General features: G+C 49.0%; 1 protein-coding gene across 3 annotated transcripts in view; it reads right to left on the bottom strand.

Moving 5' to 3' along the window:
* DAGLA (diacylglycerol lipase alpha) overlaps nt 1-20,893 on the bottom strand; it is a 56,796-nt gene that overhangs the window by 16,294 nt on the left and 19,609 nt on the right. The window contains exons 3-14 of one of the 3 annotated variants that reach the window (XM_053945727.1): nt 18,388-18,560; nt 15,577-15,715; nt 14,731-14,942; nt 12,681-12,782; nt 12,083-12,221; nt 8,786-8,873; nt 5,122-5,256; nt 4,383-4,460; nt 3,419-3,543; nt 2,324-2,480; nt 2,043-2,126; nt 1,846-1,923 (exon numbers count right to left, since the gene is read on the bottom strand). In XM_053945727.1, the coding sequence (XP_053801702.1) occupies nt 1,846-1,923; nt 2,043-2,126; nt 2,324-2,480; nt 3,419-3,543; nt 4,383-4,460; nt 5,122-5,256; nt 8,786-8,873; nt 12,083-12,221; nt 12,681-12,782; nt 14,731-14,942; nt 15,577-15,671 (1,293 nt within the window). In that variant the 5' untranslated portion in view covers nt 15,672-15,715; nt 18,388-18,560. Of the gene's footprint in view, nt 1-1,845; nt 1,924-2,042; nt 2,127-2,323; nt 2,481-3,418; nt 3,544-4,382; nt 4,461-5,121; nt 5,257-8,785; nt 8,874-12,082; nt 12,222-12,680; nt 12,783-14,730; nt 14,943-15,576; nt 15,716-18,387; nt 18,561-20,893 lie in introns of those variants that run through there. The other 2 variants (XM_053945726.1, XM_053945728.1) reach the window with 2 other exon arrangements.

Raw genomic sequence — 20,893 nt, 5'->3', positions numbered from 1 at the left:
GATATTTGAGATTTGGGGGGAAATCCCTCAGAAGGGGCTATTTATGAGAGAAAAATGTTGGAAATTCTTATTACTGGGATCATGGCTAAGCTTCCAGGACTTTCCAGCAGCTCCTTGTCCTCCTGGTTGGCTCAACACCAGGAAACAAAGCTCTATAACATCCTATTTTCAATAATTTTGTCCTGGGAGTTCAACAGTTAAATCTGGATTCACCCCTTTGGCTGAGGATTATTTTTAAAATTAACTTTGCTATAAAATCAGTGGACTTTATTGCAAAAATAGTTAAGTTGGATTCTTCTTTGAGTTATAATCCCCCCTTTTTTTTTTTTTTTTTGCATTCTAATCCCTAAACTTTAGTTCCAGCTGTATTTTTTGATCGAGAATAGCTCAGAGGCCTGATAAATATTTTTTTTAATTGTGACATTGGAGCTGTGGAGTGATAAAAAATTTCATGTAAACATCAAGACTTGGAATTTTAGGATGGCTGATGGACACCCCCGGGGATGGGTGGGACAGAATCAGCAGGAAAACACCCCAAATGAAACAAATCCTGGGAAAGCTCCCACGTAGCCAAGTCCTTGTTTCCAAATTAAATGTGTAAGTGAGACACTGGATTTGTTTGGATATTAAACTTGACTCCTGGACATTAAAAATGCATTTAAAATTCCATTATCTCCTTTAGTTTTCCCTCAGGAATCAACAGCACATTATTGTCTGCAGATTAATATTGATAATAATTCCAGAGAAAGTGAATATTTCTCTCCTGGCAGCAATCCCAAAAAAGAAATAACACAAAGGACAAATAAAAGCTCTGTCTGGAACAAAGGGAATAAACTGATAATGTTTCGTGGACATCGCCAATGGAGGAATATTTTCATATAAAGATCAAAAGCAAATCCAATTTCTGCAATTCCTGGATTTTCATTGAATCATGGAATTCTGGGGTGGTTTGCATTGGAAAGGACCTAAAAGCCCATGCCTGTCCCATGAGCAGGGACACCTTCCACTAATCCAGGCTGCTCCAAGAACCATCCTCCAAGGTGTCCCAGCCTGTGGCAGGGATTGGAACAGGATCTTTAAAGTCCCTTCCAGCCCAAACCATCCCAGGATTCCATGATTCTATTTCCTAAAGCAGAGGGAACAGGTTTGGTATTCCAGCAGGACACCATGAGGCAAGCTGGAGTTCCCAACTCGTATCTTCCAAGGACTTCCAAGCTCCACATCCCACTTGGAGCAACACCTCATCCCCCCCAGCAGCACTTCCAGCAACTGCTCTGTTCCTTCCAACCTTCACTCTGGATTTTCCTTTCCCAGCTTGGCACTGCAGCTTTGGAAGCTGCCAAATTCCTGATCATCTTAAAAACTCAGCACATTGTTTCTTTGCCAGACAGGGGCAAAGGTCAGCTCTGGAATAAATGGATTCAGCCAGCCCAGAGCTGCTCACAGACACAGAGCACCCATCTAATTTCACGGATCCGAGTCCTGCCAGTATCCTTTGAGGACATTCCCATCACAGCAGAATTTTAAGCACATTCTCAGGCTTTGATTGAAAATTCCTTAAAGGTTGTTGGAAGAAAAAGTCATTTGAGTGGCTCCAGGAATTTCATTGTGGGTCTCCACGATGCCTTTCCAAATTTGGAATTCTCTAATTGTACGGAGTTTTTAATTACACGCCCAGTGATTTTAACTGCTCCCACTAATTATCTAACACCTCAAAGCCCTTTCTGTAACTTCTTTTTCAAGTAATTAAGATCATTCAGGGGTTTATAATTTAAAAGTGAAATAATTTACAAAATCCATGGGGTTTTGTTTGGTTTGGGATCGTTTTCCCTTCGTATTCCCCACCTTGTGTCCCAGCCACGTTCCATGGTGCCCCTCAACCGGCAGGCGCTCCGCATCCCCCGTCAGATCCGTCAGGGCATCCTGGAAGAAAAGCAGTCACCTTGCTTCAGGTGAGTCAAACCCAAGTCAGGATTCCAAATTCAAAAGGGCTCCAACTCTCTGCAATATCCACCAAGGAGGCCACTGCATATCCCACTTACTTTTGGGGACAGAGTTCCCCGGATGCTGATGACCACCTTCTTCTTGTCGTGGTCCACAGCCACGTAGAAAGGGGTTTCATAAACCTGGAAGAGATCGGGAGAGACATTCCTGTTGGATTATCCTCGGGCAAAAGGAGGCAGAGCGCGTGACAGGATTTGTGTCCAAATAACAGAATTTTCTGGTGGAAATGGAAGAGAAAAAGGCTTCATTTCCCTTCTTTGTCTCACTACAGCGGAAGTGGGTGAATCCCCTTGGGAAGGGGGTCTGGGATTGTCCTTACAGCATCGTGGCAGGAAGTGTAGACGATGTCCACGGAGGTCATGTTCTCGTCCAGGAAGTGGCGCCGGATGGCGATGGCATTGCAGCCACAGCAATTGTCCTCCTCGATGGTGACGCCGGGAGCGTAGCGCGGGCGCGACGGGCACAGGCAGCAACATCTGCGGGGAGGAAGCACGGCTTTGAGGGAAAAAGGCTGGATTTAGAGTAGCATTCCTAGAGGAAAGGCGGACCCTCCAAACCTCATCCCAATGGCAGTGAGTGCCAAGTGAAGGATAAAGCCATGAAACAGCCTCAAAATCTGGGATCAGGTGCAGTTTTCCTTTTGAACACCAGAGAGAGCTACAATGCAGCCAGTTCCCAAGGAATCCAAGGATGGTGGGGTGGGATGGCTCCTCAAAGGATACTATCCTTGGAAGCACAGTTTTCCAGTGCTTCAATGTGGAAAAGCCAACACAGACCGAGCTCCAGATTTATTTACAGGAAAAAAAAGCATTTAGAATATCATCCCAAAATAAAAAGAGAAGCGCAGGTTGATTTTCTTCTTTCTCTCTCACAAATAAAAGTATTCCAAGGAATCACATTCCTCCCAATAGCCAAGGAAATGCCAAAAGCTCATCCCCAAATTGAATCCGGTGACAGAATTCTGGCAGCTGGAAACAAACCCTTGCACCGGGGCAAACATTCTGAGTTGGAAAAATCCAATTAATCTGAGGGAGCACAGCCCAAGCCAGGCAAATCTTGGAGGTCTTTTAATCAGGACCCAAATGTCAACTCCCTGAATTTTGAGCTCCAAGAAGCTCTTTTTGGACTTGGTGTTGTGCCAGGTGAGTTGTCTCCGCTGGCTGTTCCATGCTCCAGAGAGGACGGAGCAGAGGACAGGCTGGTTTATGTACTAGGAACTGGAAGGGATTCAGAAAACCTTTGGAATATGAAGCCCAGAGAGATAGAAAGAAAAAAACATAAGGAGAAAAAGGCAGAAAAGAAATCGAGCAGGGACGAAGCACCAAGGGGATGAAATAAACATGGGGAAAAACAAAGGCTGTTCCTAAATGTGGGAAAACCAGGCAGGAACAAAGGGATGAGGGTGGGCACTCACGAGCAGGATCTGGCCAGGCGGCAGAGTCCACACGTGGGCTTCCTCATGAGGTAAATGGGCCATCCATAGGCAGCCAAGGCGAAGAGCATGTAGTAACACACCTCCCGGTACCGCTGCATCTCTTGCTGGAAGACACGGGACTCCCTGAGCCTGGAATCTCTTGGAATTCCCCCCTCCATTCCCTTTTTCCGTCGTTAGGCACGTGCCGAGCGCCAGCCCCCTCTCCCAGCCGCGCTGCGGTGACTGAGGAGAGCGAGGTGGGGATGCCAGGCAAGAGCCACCCCCTCCCAAAGATTTCTCTGCCTGATTTCCTGAGGAATTCTCTGGGTATCCCACCATGCTGCCAAGGAAGCTGCTTCCTGCAGATTTGGAAATGAGCTCCCTAAATATCCCCTTTCCAGCAGTCCAGAGGAGGCCTGGAGAGGGCCACAAAGCCAATTTAGGGTCATGTGAAGCAGTTACATCCTACAAAAGCTCAGTTATTCGGGAGAGCTGGATCAGGGGTTGGAGTTAAACACAGCAGGATAATCAGAGGGGAAAATCAGGGAAACATCAGGGAGAAATTGGAGGTAAATTGGAGGAAGAGCTGAAGGGGAAAATGGCGGGGGGATAATGAAGGGGTGGAAATTTGGTGGTAAAGTGAGGCGGGAAAATTGGGCAGGAAAATCAAAATCAGAGATAAATCAAAATCAGGGATAAATCAGACAAATCTAAATCAGAGATAAATTAGGGATAAACCAAAAGCAGAGATGAATCAAAATCTGGAATAAATCAGGAATAACAGTGCTGACTCTCTTGCAGCAATATCGCGTCATCAAGCCTCCAAAGATTAAGTTTTATTCCATTCCCATGGAATTCCTTGGATTATTTCAAAGAGGGGCAGAAAGGCATAAGAGAAGCCAGTGAGGAAAAGAAAACAAGGATCATAGGTGGGTTTGGAGGATCCCACATCCCAGGGCCTTACCGCATTCTTCAGATCCAGGTATTTGGTGTTCCTGGTCACTGGCATTCCAGACAGGAAAGCTAAAATGTCATTGTTTGCCTGGAAGTCACAAATACACAGAAAAATTCTTCTGTGTGACAGCAAGACAAAAATCCACTCTCAAATATCCCAACCAGGCCCCTCAAATACTTCCAATGCTTTTATTCCTGATTTTATGTCTGATTTGAATCCCAACTCAAGGGGGAAAAATTATTAAAATAAATCAATTTCCTACTGGGCTGGCAATCTTCAAACCTCAACAGCAGTTTGGAAAACTGGGAAATTTTCCTGAATCCCAAATCAAGGGGAAAATTCCAATAAAATAAATCCATTTCCTATTGGCTTGACAATTTGCAAACCTCAGTAGCGGCTTGGAGATTTAGGAATTTTTCCCCCTGCAGATTGCTGCAGTCTTCTCCATATCTTTGTACAGTGGGAATAATCTTCCCATTCATTTCCAAGTACCTACAACCCCCTTGGAGGCCCTTTTGGGATCAAGAGCTCCTCCTTTACCACCTGTCTGGAGAGGATCAATCCAGATTCCAGACTTGACTCAGCACCAGCTGAGCCCTTTGACAGGGAAAAACTTAGTAAAAGCTGCTGAAGTTGCCATTATTTTTCTTTTCCACCTCAGCGAGTGAGAACAGCCCAGAAATGAGGTGGGCAGCTGTTTCCCAGGGAATCCCAGGGCAGCTGGGAAGAGATTCCCAGGTTTTCCCACCTCATCCAGCACGGCGTTGCGCTTGGCCCGCTGCCGCTGCCGCAGGAGAACCAGCCCCGCAATGATGTCAGAGGGGACGATGTCCAGGTCTCGGAAAAATTCCGCAAAAAGGTAGGCGATCTCGGAGTAGGCGTCCTGCAAAATCCAGGGAGAGAGGGGTTGGAGGAGGAGGAGGAGGAGTTGGGGTGTGGGAAGCCTCAAAACAGGACACAAAGTGAGAAGTGGACTCATTTCTGGAGCTCAGCCTCCGAAACAGCCACAAGATTCCTGCAGGGAATGCCAGATCTGGACTAATCACATGATTATTGTGTCTTGTTTATTTTCCACAGTCCCACTCGGGGGCTGGATTTGTGCCGTGTGTGGGCACCTCGACATCCAAACAGCTCACACAGGACAAAGGGAGGGAAAGGGAATGGTTTTGGCTTTCTCTATTAGACAAAACAGAGAAAATGGGATGAAAACCAATCAAATCCCAATCCAGTGCTACCTCGGAGTCATCCTTTCTCCTCTAAAGCAGAATAAAGGCCATTCCATGAGGAAAAACCACTAATTTTGTCCTATGTAAGAGTCTCTTCAGCTCTAACTTTGCCCTGGGATCCTTTTTCCCATATTCATCCCAGACCTGAGATACTCTTGCCCAAACTTAACTCAAACCTGGGAACCTTTCCCTAAATTTACCCCAGACCTGAGACCCTTTTGCCCACATTTAACTTACCTGTACCGATTCCAGACCTGGGATCCTTCTGCCCAAATTTATCCCAGGCCTGGGATCCTTTTGCCCATATTGTCAGGCTTTTCCAGGTTTACTTTGGATGACAACCAAGCAAAAAGGCGTGAAAAGTAAAAACTGAGACACTGAATGCAGAATTCCCAGGAATGAAAGTGACCGAACCCAAAAAAGGAGGGACAGAAATGGAAGTGACCTGAGAGGGTCAAGCAAAGGCTCTGGAGCAGAGGTACAGAGATATTTTGAGAAGAAATGTCCTTTTCCCACTTTTTGCTCTGTGCTACAGAAAAAAAAAAAAAAAAAAAAAAAACAAAACCCACAAGACCTTACAGGAGAATATTTTGGGAGGCTGGAGAGGGGCTAGAATGTGGGTCAGTGCTGTCCTGTCATTTTACTCCAGCCTAAAGACAAGGATGATCCAGAGGCTGGAGCAACAAAACGTGGAGCTGTACCGACCAATGGTCCATATTTGACTCCTGCCACCCAAAACTATTCCTACAAGGATGATCACAGCCTCACCTGAACCTTTATCCTGTGTTTTCATAGTATCCTTTATCCAGCATCAAAACCCACAAGACTGGAGTGTTGTAGAAACCCCGAGCACTCAAGAATAGAGAACTCCTCTCCCTTCTTTGACCATCAAGACAGTAAATCCCTTCTCTTCCCTGCAGGAATGACCTACATCCTTTTATCCCTGCCAAACTCCTGGCGTGTGGGATGACTTTCTGTCATTTTTCACTTCCCTACAAAAGCCAGTTAAATCCCCATTAAGAACTGGGGCTCCAGGTGCCAACTCTCCGTGCCAGCAGTGCCTTTGGAAAGCCAACGGCATTCCAACCGCAGTATCCTTGAAATCCTGACCTCATCAATCCTAGCATGGCTCCTGTGAGCTCACAAGAAATGCCAAGAGCCTCCAAAGGAAACAGGACAAACACCCATTAATCCAAAGTGGCAGCTACATCCCTGGATGCCCTGACAAAAAAAGGCCCTGATGGAAGTTCAACGCATATTTTCCGCTCCAAAGGAACAGCTTTTTGTGGGAACACCTGACATTATTCCTGTTTGTCCACCTGGAGTGCTCTGCTACAGACCCTGAAGGCTCTGAGGCTTCAGACTTCACCCCAGATCCTTTCCCCAAAGCCATGTCCATCCCATAAAACACTTTTCCAGCCCAGAGGACAATGATCCTCTGCTGTTACTTTTTTTTTTTTCCCCATGGAGTCTGGGATAGGCAGCAATGGATTAATTTCTGATCCATTACGTGCTCATTCATTCCACACGCTGCCATGCCAGGACACAACATCAGGGCTTGTTCCTGCAGAGAAAAGAGGCTGGGAATTGCTCAAAAGCTGGATGTAAAGTGGAAATTCAACAGCACGAGGAATGTGAGGCATTTGGAATCCACTTTTATTCCAAGCTTAAAAAAAAAAAGAGAAACAGTCACTGAAGAATGGAAAGTTTGTTAAAAAGAACTCAAAATATTTGGAATACTTTGCAATCCTGATTAAAATGGGAGCTGCTCAGGGCATTCAGGTGTCTGTCAGGACTCCTTCTCCCAGGATGCAGCATCCATACTGTGCCCTCAGGACAGGAGTCTCCGGCACCTGGGCAAGGTTACCTGGATGTGCTCTCAGGGAGAAGGGAAGCACCTCTGCTCTGGAACACCAAGGAAAAGCTGCTGTGGGAGCTGCCAGGGCACAAAGCTCCTTTGGTCTCTGTTTTCCAGATGGATTTCCAGATAGATTTCCCCAGCAAAGAAGCTGGGAGCTGGCAGGCCTGGGCTTGAACTTCCCAGGACATTCCCAGGGAACATGGTGGCATTTCAGCCAGGGAAAGGGATCCTGGGAGGGGCAGCATTCCGGGACATGGTGCTGGATTTCTGCGCAAGGCCTGTGACAATTCCTGCAGCCTTCCACACTCTGGAAGCTGCACCAGTGGATAATTCCACAGCACTCCCTAAGAAATGCTGTTAATCCAATTCATCACCTGGGAAGAACAAACGTTCACCTGACTCTCCTTTATTTTTCCACTTTCCCTTTGGAGATATCAATCCCAGTCTCATTTCTCTTCCTCTCCACGTTCACATCCTTTCCAATGTGCTCCTTTTCCTGCTGCATCCTTTTGGAGCACGAACTCTGGGCTATATTTAGTGAGGACACGGCGGCTGTGGTTGGTCCCTTGGTGTTTTCCCTGTCATTTTCCGTGCCCTTCTAACTGGAGTTAAACGTCTGGGCGGATTTTTTTGGCCACTGCTGGTTTTGTTGGAATGTCCTTGATAAATCCCAGCTTTTTCCCTGAGAGGTTGTAACTAATTCAGAGCTCAGTGTCTGCCACAAATCTCCTGATTTTTATGGCTTTCTCCTTCCTTTGGGAACAATTCCTTGGGTCTGCTGGTTCCTTCAGGAGTCCTCAAATCATCAGAATTTTAGCCAAATTAGTTAAATCAAAAGCACATTTTTCCAGTGCCAAAGTTTGACTTGCCTCTCCAGCAGGTCCTCAGGAATGCTGTTGAATCCCACCCTCAGGCACAAACCTGATCCTAGTGATGCTAAGGAGAATGGAATGATAACTTTTGGAGAAAGAATTTCAAGGCCTTTACCCTTCCCTGCTAGAGAACAACAATGGAAAATCCCAATGGCAGCACATGAAAATTCCCTGTGATCTTCACGTGGATCTATGGATTAGACAGTTTTTGATTGTCAGGAGATCCGGAAGGATTTTGGTGATCCTTCCAGGTTTTGTTTTCCCATTTTCAAATTCTCCTCCTTAAGGGTGTGAAACTGATGGAAACAACAGAAGAAAGAGCTCAGGAAGGGGCTGATAAAGGGAAACGGGAGCTGCCCAGGAAGTGCTGCCAAATGTGATCCTAACCTGAGGGAAAACAGTGATTTCTCCCACTGATATTTTGATTCCCAACAGGAGATTTTTGGTACCCACCGACTGGGAGTCCTTTGTCCGTGTGCAGCAAAGGAACACTTTGAGCCTGCGTGTCCAGCTGCTGGCTTGTCCCTCTTCCAGGCGGTGTCTGGGAATAAAGGGGAGAGCAGGAATGTGAGGAGAGGCAGAACACAGCATAGGATCCAACATGGAGTGGAAAAATGGGATAAGGTTCCCCCAGTCCTCCTTTCCCCCAGGCTGAGTCCTCTCAGCTCTCTCAGCCACCCCTGGTGCTCCAGCTCCTGCCTCAGCTCCATTCCCTTCCCTGGATATGCTCCAGAGAAGTGTGAAACCACAGGATCAAGCACTGTGTTTGGATACCTGGTGTCCTGCCTGAATGGGATGCATGGAATGAAGCTCCTGTTGCAATTTGGCACCTGCTCCATGTGCCAGGATATGCAAACACTCAGGAGGAAAAAAATTACCTCAGGATGAGGGAGTGGGAATGGCACAAGAGACCCAGAGCATTTCAGATATTCAATTTTTCCCAGTCACAGAATCATGGAATGCTTTGGGTTGGAAGGGACTTTTAGGATCATTGTGTTCCACCCCCTGCCATGGAAGTAGGGACTGATTCTGTGCCAGAGTGCCAAGCTCCATGAAGTCCACAGCTCCTCGTTTTTTTAGGGAAACACAGATTCAATCCAAGTCAGAGCAATCCAAAATAAAACACCACTCCATTTTCTGGCAGGGTATCCCATCAGGATAAGCCCAATCCCAGAAAGTGGGTTGCACCTGGAATGAAAAGATGCTGGCAAAGGAATATTTGATTGAAATGGAAGGAGCAGATCCCACAGGAATCCATAGGCTCCTGCCTGAGTATCTGAAAACAGCTCTCCATAACCTTTCAGAAGAGGAATGGGAATATGAGTGGCAGCAGGGCTTTGCTCCACCAGATTCCAAAGAACTCCAGAATTTCCCTAGTGGGTTTCAACAACCATGTGTACTCTGAGCTGTTTTCGCTCCATCTTTTCCCAAATTCTTTCTTCCTAATGCCAAACTTCCACACGTTCAGTAGGAGCTCCAAAGCTCCTTGGAAAAGCCTTGGCACAGAGAGCCAAGCCTTTTATTGGGTTATTTCTTTTTCCCAGCCCACACATACCACGATGCCACTGGGAAAGGAAAACTACCATGGAACACAATCCAGCCAGGCAGAGAACTTCCTCATCTATTCCTTGGAAAGGATTTTTTTCAGCAAGAGGGAGAAGTTGGGAATGTATCCTTTGGAAACAATTGTTTGAGCAGTGAACAGTCACATTTGATGTTTGTTTTTCACATCATAGCCCACAGTGTTTGCTTGTTAACAGCTGTTAACATTCCCCTTCCAGAGGGAAAATCCATGAACAGCAGGAACAAGCTCTCCATAAATGCTGCAGGCCTGGAGGGAAAAACCTGGCCAAGGGAGAAAGGCCTTCACTCAGCTTTCTGGGATCTCAAAATTCCCCACAGAGGAGACAAATTTGGGGTTGGTTTGAATTTACTTGTGCAAGCTGTGGAGCTCAGATTTGCTTTGGAAAAATCATCATAAAATTCTGGAATGGTTTGGGATGGAAGGGACCATAAAGCTCATCCAGTTCCACGCCCTGCCATGAGCAGGGACAGCTCCCACTGTCCCAGATTGCTCCAAGCCCCATCCACCCTTGAACATTTCCAGGGATGGAGTAGCCACAGCTGCTCTGGGAAAACCATGCCAGTCCAGAATTTTTTCCTTGGATGCAGTACTACATCCACAGTATCATCCTTCTTATCTTCCTGGGAATGTCCTGATTCCAAGGAGCAATCATCACTAATTCCAAATATTCCAGGCCACTGTACCATATTGGAAAGGTCAGGAGGAATATCTGGCATTCCACAAAAAAAACTCAGGCTCCTTCCCACAGAACTTGATGCACTATCCTTAGAAAAGCCTAGTTTTCCCTCAAAAGGGACCTCATTCCAAGTCACTGGAATACAGAAAATACACAAACCCAATGAAAAATGGGAAATTTACAGAGTGGTTTTTGAAAGCCTCATTTTTTATCCCTTGGATCCTGATGCCCTCCAAAACCACATTCCTCAAGGACAGTCACATATCAAAGGAAACAAAGCCTGTTTGTGTTGTCCCCTACTGGAAAAAATCCTTCAGAAAAAGCTTTGCTTGGTGAAAAAAAGCTTTTTCTCTCCCCATCTGGGGAGCTCCAAGATGGAATCAATTCTTAATTAAAAGAGCTGACTGCCAACACAAATGGAATTGTTCCTTGGCCAAGGCTAAATAGGAGAAACCTCAGGGCAAAAGGTTGGATTTTGGAGAGGAAAATAAAGGAAGAAAGGGGATTTGGAAGGAGATGCTGCCTCGAAGTAAGGAAAATTTAAGCACACACTCACTGTTTCCACCGAAAACACTGCTATGGGATATGGACAAACAGGTTGTTGTAATCAGCAGGGTCCATGAGGATCCACAAATCCAGCAATTAAGGCAGAATCCATCTGGATTCTACATGGCTTTGCCTCCTTTGGATGTAGGTGCCCACGCACAGCACCTGACAGGGAGGTGCATCCTCCCAAAATCCCCTTCAGCAGAGCAGAATGGTCCCTGCAGCAAGGCAAGGAGAAGGGCAAGATCCCAAAAAAGCAGGACACCCTTCCAGAAACCTTGCCCTGGGAAGCTGTGGTTGCCTCATCCCTGGAAGTGTTCCAGGACAGCTTGGAACAACCTGGTATAGTGGAAGGTGTCCCTGCCCATGGCTTAAAGGCCTTTAAGATCCCTTCCAGCCCAAACCATCCTGGAATTCCCTGGCTTGAGGAGGATTTTGGGTGCCTGTAGCCATGAGGACACAGCATTGATAACGCTGAAACCCTCCATTGCTTCTTTCCTTAAATCTCTGTGTCCTTGAATAGAAGGGAAATTCAGTCTGCTGTGAAGACAAGCTGGGAGAGCTGGGAATGCTCAGTCTGGACAAGAGAAGGCTCCAGAGAGATCTTAAAGTGCCTAAAGTGGATCCAAGAGAGCTGGAGAGGGACTTTGGACAAGGGGCTGGAGGGACAGGACAATGGGAAATGGCACTGACAGAGAGAAGGCAGGGACAGATGGGACATTGGGAAGAGATGCTTCCCTGTGTGGGGGTGAGGCCCTGGAACAGGTTTCCCAGAGAAGCTGTGGATGCCCCATCCCTGGAAGTGTCAAAGGCCAGGCTGGAGCTACCTTGTCTAGTGGAAGGCATCCCTGCACATGGCAGGGGGTTGGAATTCAATGACCTTTAAGGTCCCTTGCGCCCAAGGCACCCCGGAATTCTGGGATCCCATGGAATGCTGCCTTACCTGAGGTTGTAGGTCCTTAGGTTGCGCTGCCGGCGCTTGGTGGCGCGGAGCTTGACGAAGGTGCGTCCCGTGGGATCGAAGACACACAGCACAGTGATGCACACACTCAGGATCACCACCCAGTTGCACACCACCATTCCTGGAAAAAAAAGAAGAACAGGAGTCACGTGCTCCGGCCCTTACTTCCCATCCCAAACTCCCGCAGCAGAAGGAAATCCTCTGGAAAGGCTTTTAAGCCACAGCTGGATGAGTCTTCCGGCTGTTTTATGGGGTCATTAAGTGCTCCCTGAGTATCCGGGACTGCACCATTAACATCATCCCCACCAGGAGACTAGGAAAGGCTTCCAGGAAAACAGTAAAACCATTCTGAAGGGGGAAAGTGGGATTTACAGACTGCCCTTCCCTGGGAACCCAGATCCCTGCCTGAGTGCCGGCAGCACGGGCGGATGAATGGAACGACTGTTCCGAGCAATAAACAGGAAAACAAGCCCCACATTGACAGCTCCCATCCACTGCCCAGAGTCAATCGGCACAGGCGGGAATGAAGGGTGCCCGCCAATCCGTCAGAATGCTCCCAGGCCACATTCCAGCTCCGTACCCAGGGTGACACTCTTGGCTGTGATGTCGTTGCAGGAGGTGTAGTACTGTGTCAGCCACACGATGCCCACGATGGCGTACACGAACTCAATCACCAGGATCGCTGGAAAAAAAAGGGAACGGCACGGATGACAGCAGCCTTTTTTTCCCTAAGGATGCGCTCCTCTCCCCATTTTCTCACAAGGAATAGGTATAAAAACGCATTGGAAGGGGATGTGTAAGGATATGAGCCCAAAGTGCGACATGTTCCAAATGACTCCAAAAAGATGGGATTGTGGAGGGGTCAGTGCCCTTGGTTGTGTCACAGGTATGAATCAGAGATCCAGACCTTCCTCCCACGCTGCTGGAAAGACTCCCTGAGGCAGCAGGAATGACAGGACCCAAATCTTAACTACCTCAGACAGCTGGCCTGACTCACGGATCCAAAATATATGAGCATGTGGATCCAGGATTAATCCTGCTCACTATGCTTAGCAAACATTCTCAGCACCTTTGCAGCCCTTCCCATAACAGTTCCAAGGAGACAGCGCCTAAGGAGCTCCTTAGTTTTGCATGTGACTCCGATAGCAAACTAGAAACTGGGGATCAACAGTGCTTCCCTGGAACAAAAAAAGCTGGGAAACTGCTCTGAAGTGCCCATCCTCCCACTTTCTCCCCAGAATGCCAAAGGACACGTGGGCAATCAGGTGTGGAGAAGGTGAATACCTTGCTTGGGATTGCCTAAATTTTGGTAGAACTGAGACTAAATCCAGCCTGGCTTATCCCACTCACCCTCCTTATCTCCTGCTGGCACGGAATCTTTCCGTAAGTGGCTTCACTACAGACCTGGAAAGACCAGTTCCAGGAGACAGAGCTTTCCTGGGCAAGGAATCAGGGCTGGGACTGATTCCTGATGAACCCAATTTATGCCTGAGTTAGGTTTTGCTTGCCTTGGCTCCTCTCCCCTTTGCCTGCTGCAGGGCAGGAGCAGGGATGAGACATTCCCAGGTTCACATTGGAGTTAATTCCCTAAATTCCTCTGCATTAAACAGCACATGCTTAAATTGGGATAGTCACATGGACCTTGCCCACGCACTGGTCACGCTCCTACTTCCATCAGCACAACTGATCAACCACCAGGAGCAAAATACCCAGGAAAAAGGGAATACAAGTCCCAAAATCCAGAGGAAATCCCACTCCTGAGCACACAGAGTTTAAGGAAGAAGAAGGGATGTTTTGGGGGACAGGAAAACCTTTCTTTGGATTCTCCCTACCTCCTCTGCCCCACTTAGTCTGGTTTTAGCACAAACTGCCAGGCTCTCCATGCTTCCCTAGGGAGACTGGCTGGAAGGCTGGAGAGGGAGATTTGTTTGCTGTTTGCATTAATGACTTGCACTGAGCATTCCAAGTCTTCCAGACTAAGCTTTCAAGCAAGGTTATCCCTATTTTAGTGGATTCTGCGGGAAAACAACCCAGCAAAAAGCAGGGATGCAAACCCACAGGATGATTTGTTTGGAATGGGTTTGGCTCTGCATCCCCAAAGATTTTTCTCTTAAAACCTTCATTTGGCACAGAAGAATCTGATTAAATTTCTGTACCTGGAAGGCAACAGAACCCAGGCAAAACAAGCTAAAAGGGAATGAGGGATCAAGGAATAATTCTCTTCCCTGCTCTAGTTTTTGGAGAGGGAGCGAGACAGGAATTGCTTATAGAAAGAAAAAGGGAGTGAGCAGGTGGAAAACCTATTTTCCTCCCAGTGCTTGGATGGATGGATCAGGTGAGTCAAGAGGCAACACCTCGGGGTCAGAACCTTCGGGATTTATGCCTCTATCCTTGCAAAACGTAAGGGGGAAAAGAGAGACAGAAGGGGAGCAGATTCCATGAGAGGAAAAGGAGGCTATTTGGGACATCGCCTGCCAGTCTGACAGCCGTGACAAGGCGCAGCCTATGGATTCATCGGGATGCACGGCACATCCTGGCAGCCATCTGGCCATGCCAGAGAAGTCACACTAGGCAGGGAGGGGAGGCTCCAGGGAAGAGCACACAGAAGCGTGGAGACTCCGGCCGCTTACCCAGTCGGACATAGAGGACGTACTGCATGGAATCCCGCGGCTCCGTGTACAGGATGCTCCCGCGCATGCTCAGCCAGATGATGGCCAGCTCGGCGATCATGCAGCTCAGCAGGATTCCCAGGTAGCCCCGGCCGTGGTCCACCAGGTTCAGGGAGCACGTCTCGTTGGGATTGTACACCAGCCCGAAGAGCACCACCGAGAGAATCACAAACCTGCCGGGCAGGAAAGCCAAGGGAAACCATGGAATACCCCACAGCTGCTTCCTCCCTCAGTGTCCCACAGCTCCTTACATTAATCTTCATTTGGGCCCCAAATCCCCACAAGCCATCCAGAGGCCCTGCTACCCCCGTCTGAACCATTTCATCCATGCCACATTATCCCATGGGATTTACCACTCCAGAGAAGTTGTGGCTGCCACATCCCTTGGAAGCGTCCAAGGCCAAGTTGGACGGGGCTTGGAGCAATCTAGTGGGAGCTGTCCCTGCCCATGGCAGGGAGCTGGAATTGGATGGTCTTTGAGGCCTCTTCCAACCCAAACCATTCCAGGATTCCATGCTTGTTTTTCCTGAGCATCTGTACAGAAACACAGCCCTAAATTCTAGTGGAGAATCCTGGGTAGCACAGGAGGATAACAAGAAGCTCTGGTCAGCTTCTTTGGAACTAGGCTAGACCTTGGAACAGAGCTAAGCTACGAAAACAGAAGCTGGAAAAATGTTGGTGTTCATCAGGAATGCCCCAACCAAACTTTCTGGCCCCATGTAGAATTGCAGGGAGAATTTCCATGCCAGAAATAGCCAGAAGAATTCCTGGGTGAATTCCAAGCATCCTTGTGCCCTTCTCACTTACCAGGTGGTGTGAAGGAGGAAGAGGAAGACGGCTGGCAGAACCAGGTCATCGCTGCCCACAGACCAGCGCCGGCGGAACACGACAATCCCTGGCATGGCTGGCGGGTCCCGGGAAGTTCAGCAGGCACAGCACTCACCTCCTGGAAAAGAATGGAAGCAAAGCTGCTGCTGAGCCTCTCCAGCCCCCTCTGGAGAGCCCCACAACCTGGGAGCCATCCTGGTTTATCCCATAGCTGCTTCCTTCCAGCACCAGGGGGCATGGCATGCTCGGGAAGGAGGGCTGGGAGCTGAAGGAGTGGGAAGTATTAGGTGAAGCTGGTGTGTAACTCATCCAGCTCCACTTCATGGGATTACCTGGAATCCTGTTAGGCTGTGATGGTGAGCAGCCACCGTGGGATTTGGGACAGGTCACCGTGGCCTCAAATCTCTGGAAAACCTTATTACTGTTTTTCCATGCACAAACCTCCTGCCAGGCTGTTGTTGTCAAACAATTCTCCCCCCCACACTTGGCTCAGGAAGCCAAAATATCCATTAACAGCCAGTGGCAGCATCTGGGGAGCTATGGACTGGCTCCCAACAGCACTTCCAGTGAGGATATTGACTCCTAGGAGATCTCCCCCTGGACCAGCAGGAACATCCTGCCAGCTCCACATCTCTGTTGCATCCGCACCAGCTCTGACAAGCACAACAAATTCCAAGGTGGGAGACTGAGGAGCTGCTGTTCCTCCCTGGGTTTTGTTTGTGCTCCTATTTTTAGGGCTTCCCAAACCCTTTGGAAAATAGAAACAGGAGTGGTGCAAAGTCACGAGACTGCACAGGGTGCTCCAGCCTCCTCCAACTCAGCCATCCCACTCCATCCCAGCTGGCCGTACTCCAAGCTGCTGCAGAGGGACTCTGGCAGCACACCTTATCCCACTCCTGCCTTCCTGGCTCAACACATGACCCGCTACCAGGAATTTTCCTTTGTTTTGCCAAATCCAGGATGGTCTCTGCACTCTGGCCACAGCCACCAGGGATTTCTGGATTTGGGGATCAGTCCTGTCCCTTTTCCATGCCCTAATCCCTGTCCCACCTCTTACCTGTGCTACCAAGGAATGCTACACCTCACCTACGCCTCTCTGCTCCAAGCTCTCCCAATTGATCCATCTCAGTTCCCAACTCCACCAACCTCCCAGTTCCCACATCTGTGCACTGCTGCTGGAGTGCTCCACCTATGGCCTGCAGTGGCCATGCTGTTCCAAAGCACTTGCAAATCCTTAAGTGCTCTTGGATTTTTGCCTCTGCGAGCCCAACAGCACACTGCCAGATCAGGACAAAGTGTCCTCATCCATTACTTACAACAGGATTTCCAACAGCATTCCCAAGGGAATATCACCTGTGATACTTCCTGTACCAGGCAAAAAAAAACCCACACTTGGATATGATGTCCCTAATTTAGTGCTGTGGGTAAAACAAATCAGAAAGGGAACAACATCCATAGAACTCCAGCATCATTTGGATACGAAGGGAGCTTGAAGATGATCCAGTTCCATCTCCCTGTCATGGATTGGGACACTTCCCACAAGTCCAGGTTGCTCATGATTTAAACTAAGTTGAACCTTCCAGATAACACAAATGTTAGGTTTGAGACAGCCCATGGCACCAATTCCTACTCTGTCCCACTAAATTCAAACCAGCAGTCAGGTATGGTTAGCCCACCACTTCCCAGAATATCCCAAATCCAGAGTCTCCTCTCCTGTGCCAACACCCACAGGCACCAGAATGGATCTTCCAACCTGTTTCAGCCAACCATTACTGAAAACCTACACAATCCCCTCAAATTCCAGGAGATTCCACAGTTAACAGGGTGCATCCAGCCTGTCACTCAGTTGAAGGAAACGCTTCGTTCCACAGACAAAGCAAATGCGAAATTCCAGCACCATTTGGATTCCCACTTCCTCAGCGCAGAATAATCAGAGCACTGGGTACATTCCAGCTCTACCTTCACTCCTCTGGCCATCTGGAGACTCCCTCCCAGCCCCATCGTGCCTGTCATTCACCACCCAGGACAGCTGGGATATTACAAACCCTGGATACACCTCCAGCACTTCCCAGCCCAGCTCCGTTCCCGTCATCCCTCGGCTGCATCCCACCAACGCACTTTCTGGAATTCTTTCACCCTTCCAGTTGGGCTCTCCCAGTTCCCACCACCCTCTCCCAGTTTGAGAAGCAGGATATCAACGACAGCAACAAATATCCAATGTGGATTCCTTATCCACAGCAACAGATGGGGACAGAGCAGAGAAGCCTGTCACTCATTGTCACATATGGGAATACTCACTGTGGAACTGTCACTCCACTTATCAGACTCCCTGGGCAGGAACATTCCCAATTTATTCCCAAAGATTTCTCAATTTAAACCAGGAGGTTCAGGGCTTTGCCCCTGCTTTGGAAAGGAGGGAGATGACGGAGGGCCTGAGACTGGAAAACCCACCAGAAAAAGCTCTCACTGTGAGGACTCTTCAGCTTCATTCCAGCACAGCATATCCCAGGAACTGTGTTTTAAGATGCTGAAGATACGATCCAGCAGAGGAACTGGGAGAAACCGGAAGGCTGGAGTGCAAAGAGCCCTGAGACCACTGACCCTGGCTCTGTGACAGCAAGAACCCTCACACTGTCCCTAAAACTGCTGGAAAGAGCCAAACATTCCCAGGATCTTGAAAACTGAATCCCAGTACAAGCAGCCCCAAGCTCCCAACACTGAAATAAGGGAAGCACATGCACAAGGAGTCCCCTCAGAGCCAGGCAAGATCTAGGGAAGCAGGAATCTTACATGGCATGTGGTCCAGCTGCTGCGCATCCTTCTCTCCCAGAAGGGGATTTCAGGAAAAGTGCATATCCAGGGAGACAGGCATCACAAGCTCAGGAGGGAACAGCAAACTCTTCCTGCAGCCATTGAAAATCCCACTCAGCAAAGGGAAGCACGGCGTAGGAACTGGGATCTGCCTGCCGACAGAGCCGGGCATCATCCTCAGAGCAACTCCCTCCCTGCACCTCATTTATCCACCGGGAATGCCGAGAGCAAGAGGTCGTGACTCCCCCCTTCCACACCCCCCAGCACCCTCTGGAAGGAAGTGACATCATCCCTATTCTGAGGAGATTGTACGTGGATTGTGGGAAGGAGGACTGGGAGCGAGAGCGGGCGATGCTGTCAGAGATGCGGAGCTGGGAGAGGAGGAAAACCCTCGAGCGGCACAAACCTCCTCCCTCTTCCCACCGAGAAACCGGGAGCGCTACCGGGAGCCCTCGGACACAGCCACGGCATCGGGCTGGGAAAGGCTCCCGGCCGTGGACTCTCCGGTGAATGGCCAGGGGGAGGGGACTTGGATGGGACACAAAAGGGACACACAGAGGGGGCCACCCCGGGCACAGAAAAGAGAGACTGTTCCAGAGGAGCCTCTCCCGGCCTCTCCAGCCGTTAATTCCTTGTGACATGCTCTGGGCTATGACAGGATGTGGGGGAAGGGGAGAATTAGCTGTCTGTAGGGAAAGGCTTAGGGAAAAGAGCAAGGGAGAAAAACGCTAGTGAGACAACATTCCAGCTAAACCTCGGAGACTTAGGCTAATCCAACAGCCCATCCCATCTGACATGAGCCTCCTTAGGGAGAAGTACACCAGGAAATAAAACTGAAGGAAAAAGGCTGTGCCTGGATCCTGTATGCCAGGAACCAACCCACACCACAGCAACACCCCCAGTCACCCACTCCCTCCACCCAAATCCAAGCAGGAATTGCTCCAAGCTCCCAGAATTGAAGATTCCCGAGGCACCCACACAGCCCAATGCTCCAAGCCCCTGCAATCCTCACCCCTGCATCCACAGGCTCACAATCCCCTGCAATTCCCCATCCCTATATATCCAAAGGTTCACAAACCTCTGTAATTCCCCATCCCTGCAAATCCCTATTCCTGCATCCACAGGCTCACAACCCCTGCAAATCCCCATCCCTGCAATTGCTCATCCCTGCATCCACAGGTTCACAACTCCCTGCAATTCCCCATCCTTGCATCCACAGGCTCACCACCTCCTGCAATTCCCCACCCCTATATCCACAGGCTCACAAACCTCTGTAATTCCCCATCCCTGTAAATCCCCATTCCTGCATGCACAGGCTCACAATCCCCTGCAATTGCTCATCCCTGCATCCACAGGTTCACAACTCCCTGCAAGTCTCCATTCCTGCATCCACAGGCTCACAACCCCCTGCAAATTCCCAATCCTGCATCCACATGCTTACAACTCCTTGCAATTCTCCATCCCTGCATCCAAAGATTCACAACCCCCTGCAATTCCCCATCCCTTAATCCACAGGCTAACTCAGGATTCCCACTTCCATCACCCCAAAACCTCCCCTGGTTCCCAACCTCCTGCTGTTCAGAGCAAAAGATGGGAGGCCAAACCCAAGCTGAAATTGGATCTGCTGGGAGTTTTTTCTCCCTCTGCCAGATCCCTGGGGATGTCTGCATGGAGGAAGCCCTGTTATCCCAATATTCCTTCCCTACCTTTTCCCTCAGGCACCTGATGGCACTTTCACAAGACCCAGGTATGACAAAGTAATCCCATCTCATCTCTGCCAGCACCCTCTTCCAGCTGGCCTCTACAAATTCCAGAGTCCTCCAGGGTGACTCAGCCAAGGAAATTCCCTCAAAATAAGCCAGATGTTTGCCTTCACTGCTCAGGGCTACAGAATTCACCAAAAAAAAAAAGGATTTGTAGGTCTCAGTGGATGGTTCCAGGTGTCGCTAAAGGACAAAGCCCTTTGCTGTTCCACAGAAATCCAGCACCATGTCCTGGAATGCTGCCCTTCCCAGGATCCCTTTCCCTTGCTAAAATGTCACCATGTTCCCCAGGAATGTCCCAACCTGCTGTCCCACTGGGAAGTTCAAGCCCAGGCTTGCCAGCTCCCAGCTCAACTTCTTGGGAAATGCAGCAGGAAAACCAAAGCCAAAGGAGCTTTGTGTCCTGGCACCTCCCACAGCAGCTTTTTCTCATGAGTGATTTTCTGCTCCAGAGCAGAGGTGCTCCCCTTCTCCCTGAGAGCACATCCAGGTCACCTTGTCCAGGTGCTGGAGACACCTGTCCTGAGGGCACAGCATGGATGCTGCATCCTGCTTTTTCACTCTGCAGGATAACAAACAGCTCACTTCCCTAACTAACAGAATCGTGGTCCCATCAAGTCACCCCAAATACTTCCTTCCCTCCCATATGGAATACAGGCTTCCCACTCCAGGCTGGATCATTCCCTTGCAGCTCCCACAACCCTCTCGCTCCCACCAAGCAC

The sequence above is a fragment of the Vidua chalybeata genome, chromosome 6 (assembly GCF_026979565.1).
Source record: "Vidua chalybeata isolate OUT-0048 chromosome 6, bVidCha1 merged haplotype, whole genome shotgun sequence".
In the NCBI taxonomy this organism is placed as follows: domain Eukaryota; kingdom Metazoa; phylum Chordata; class Aves; order Passeriformes; family Viduidae; genus Vidua; species Vidua chalybeata.
The sequence above is the reverse complement of the archived record's forward strand: the minus strand, read 5'-3'. Positions and strand labels throughout refer to the sequence as shown.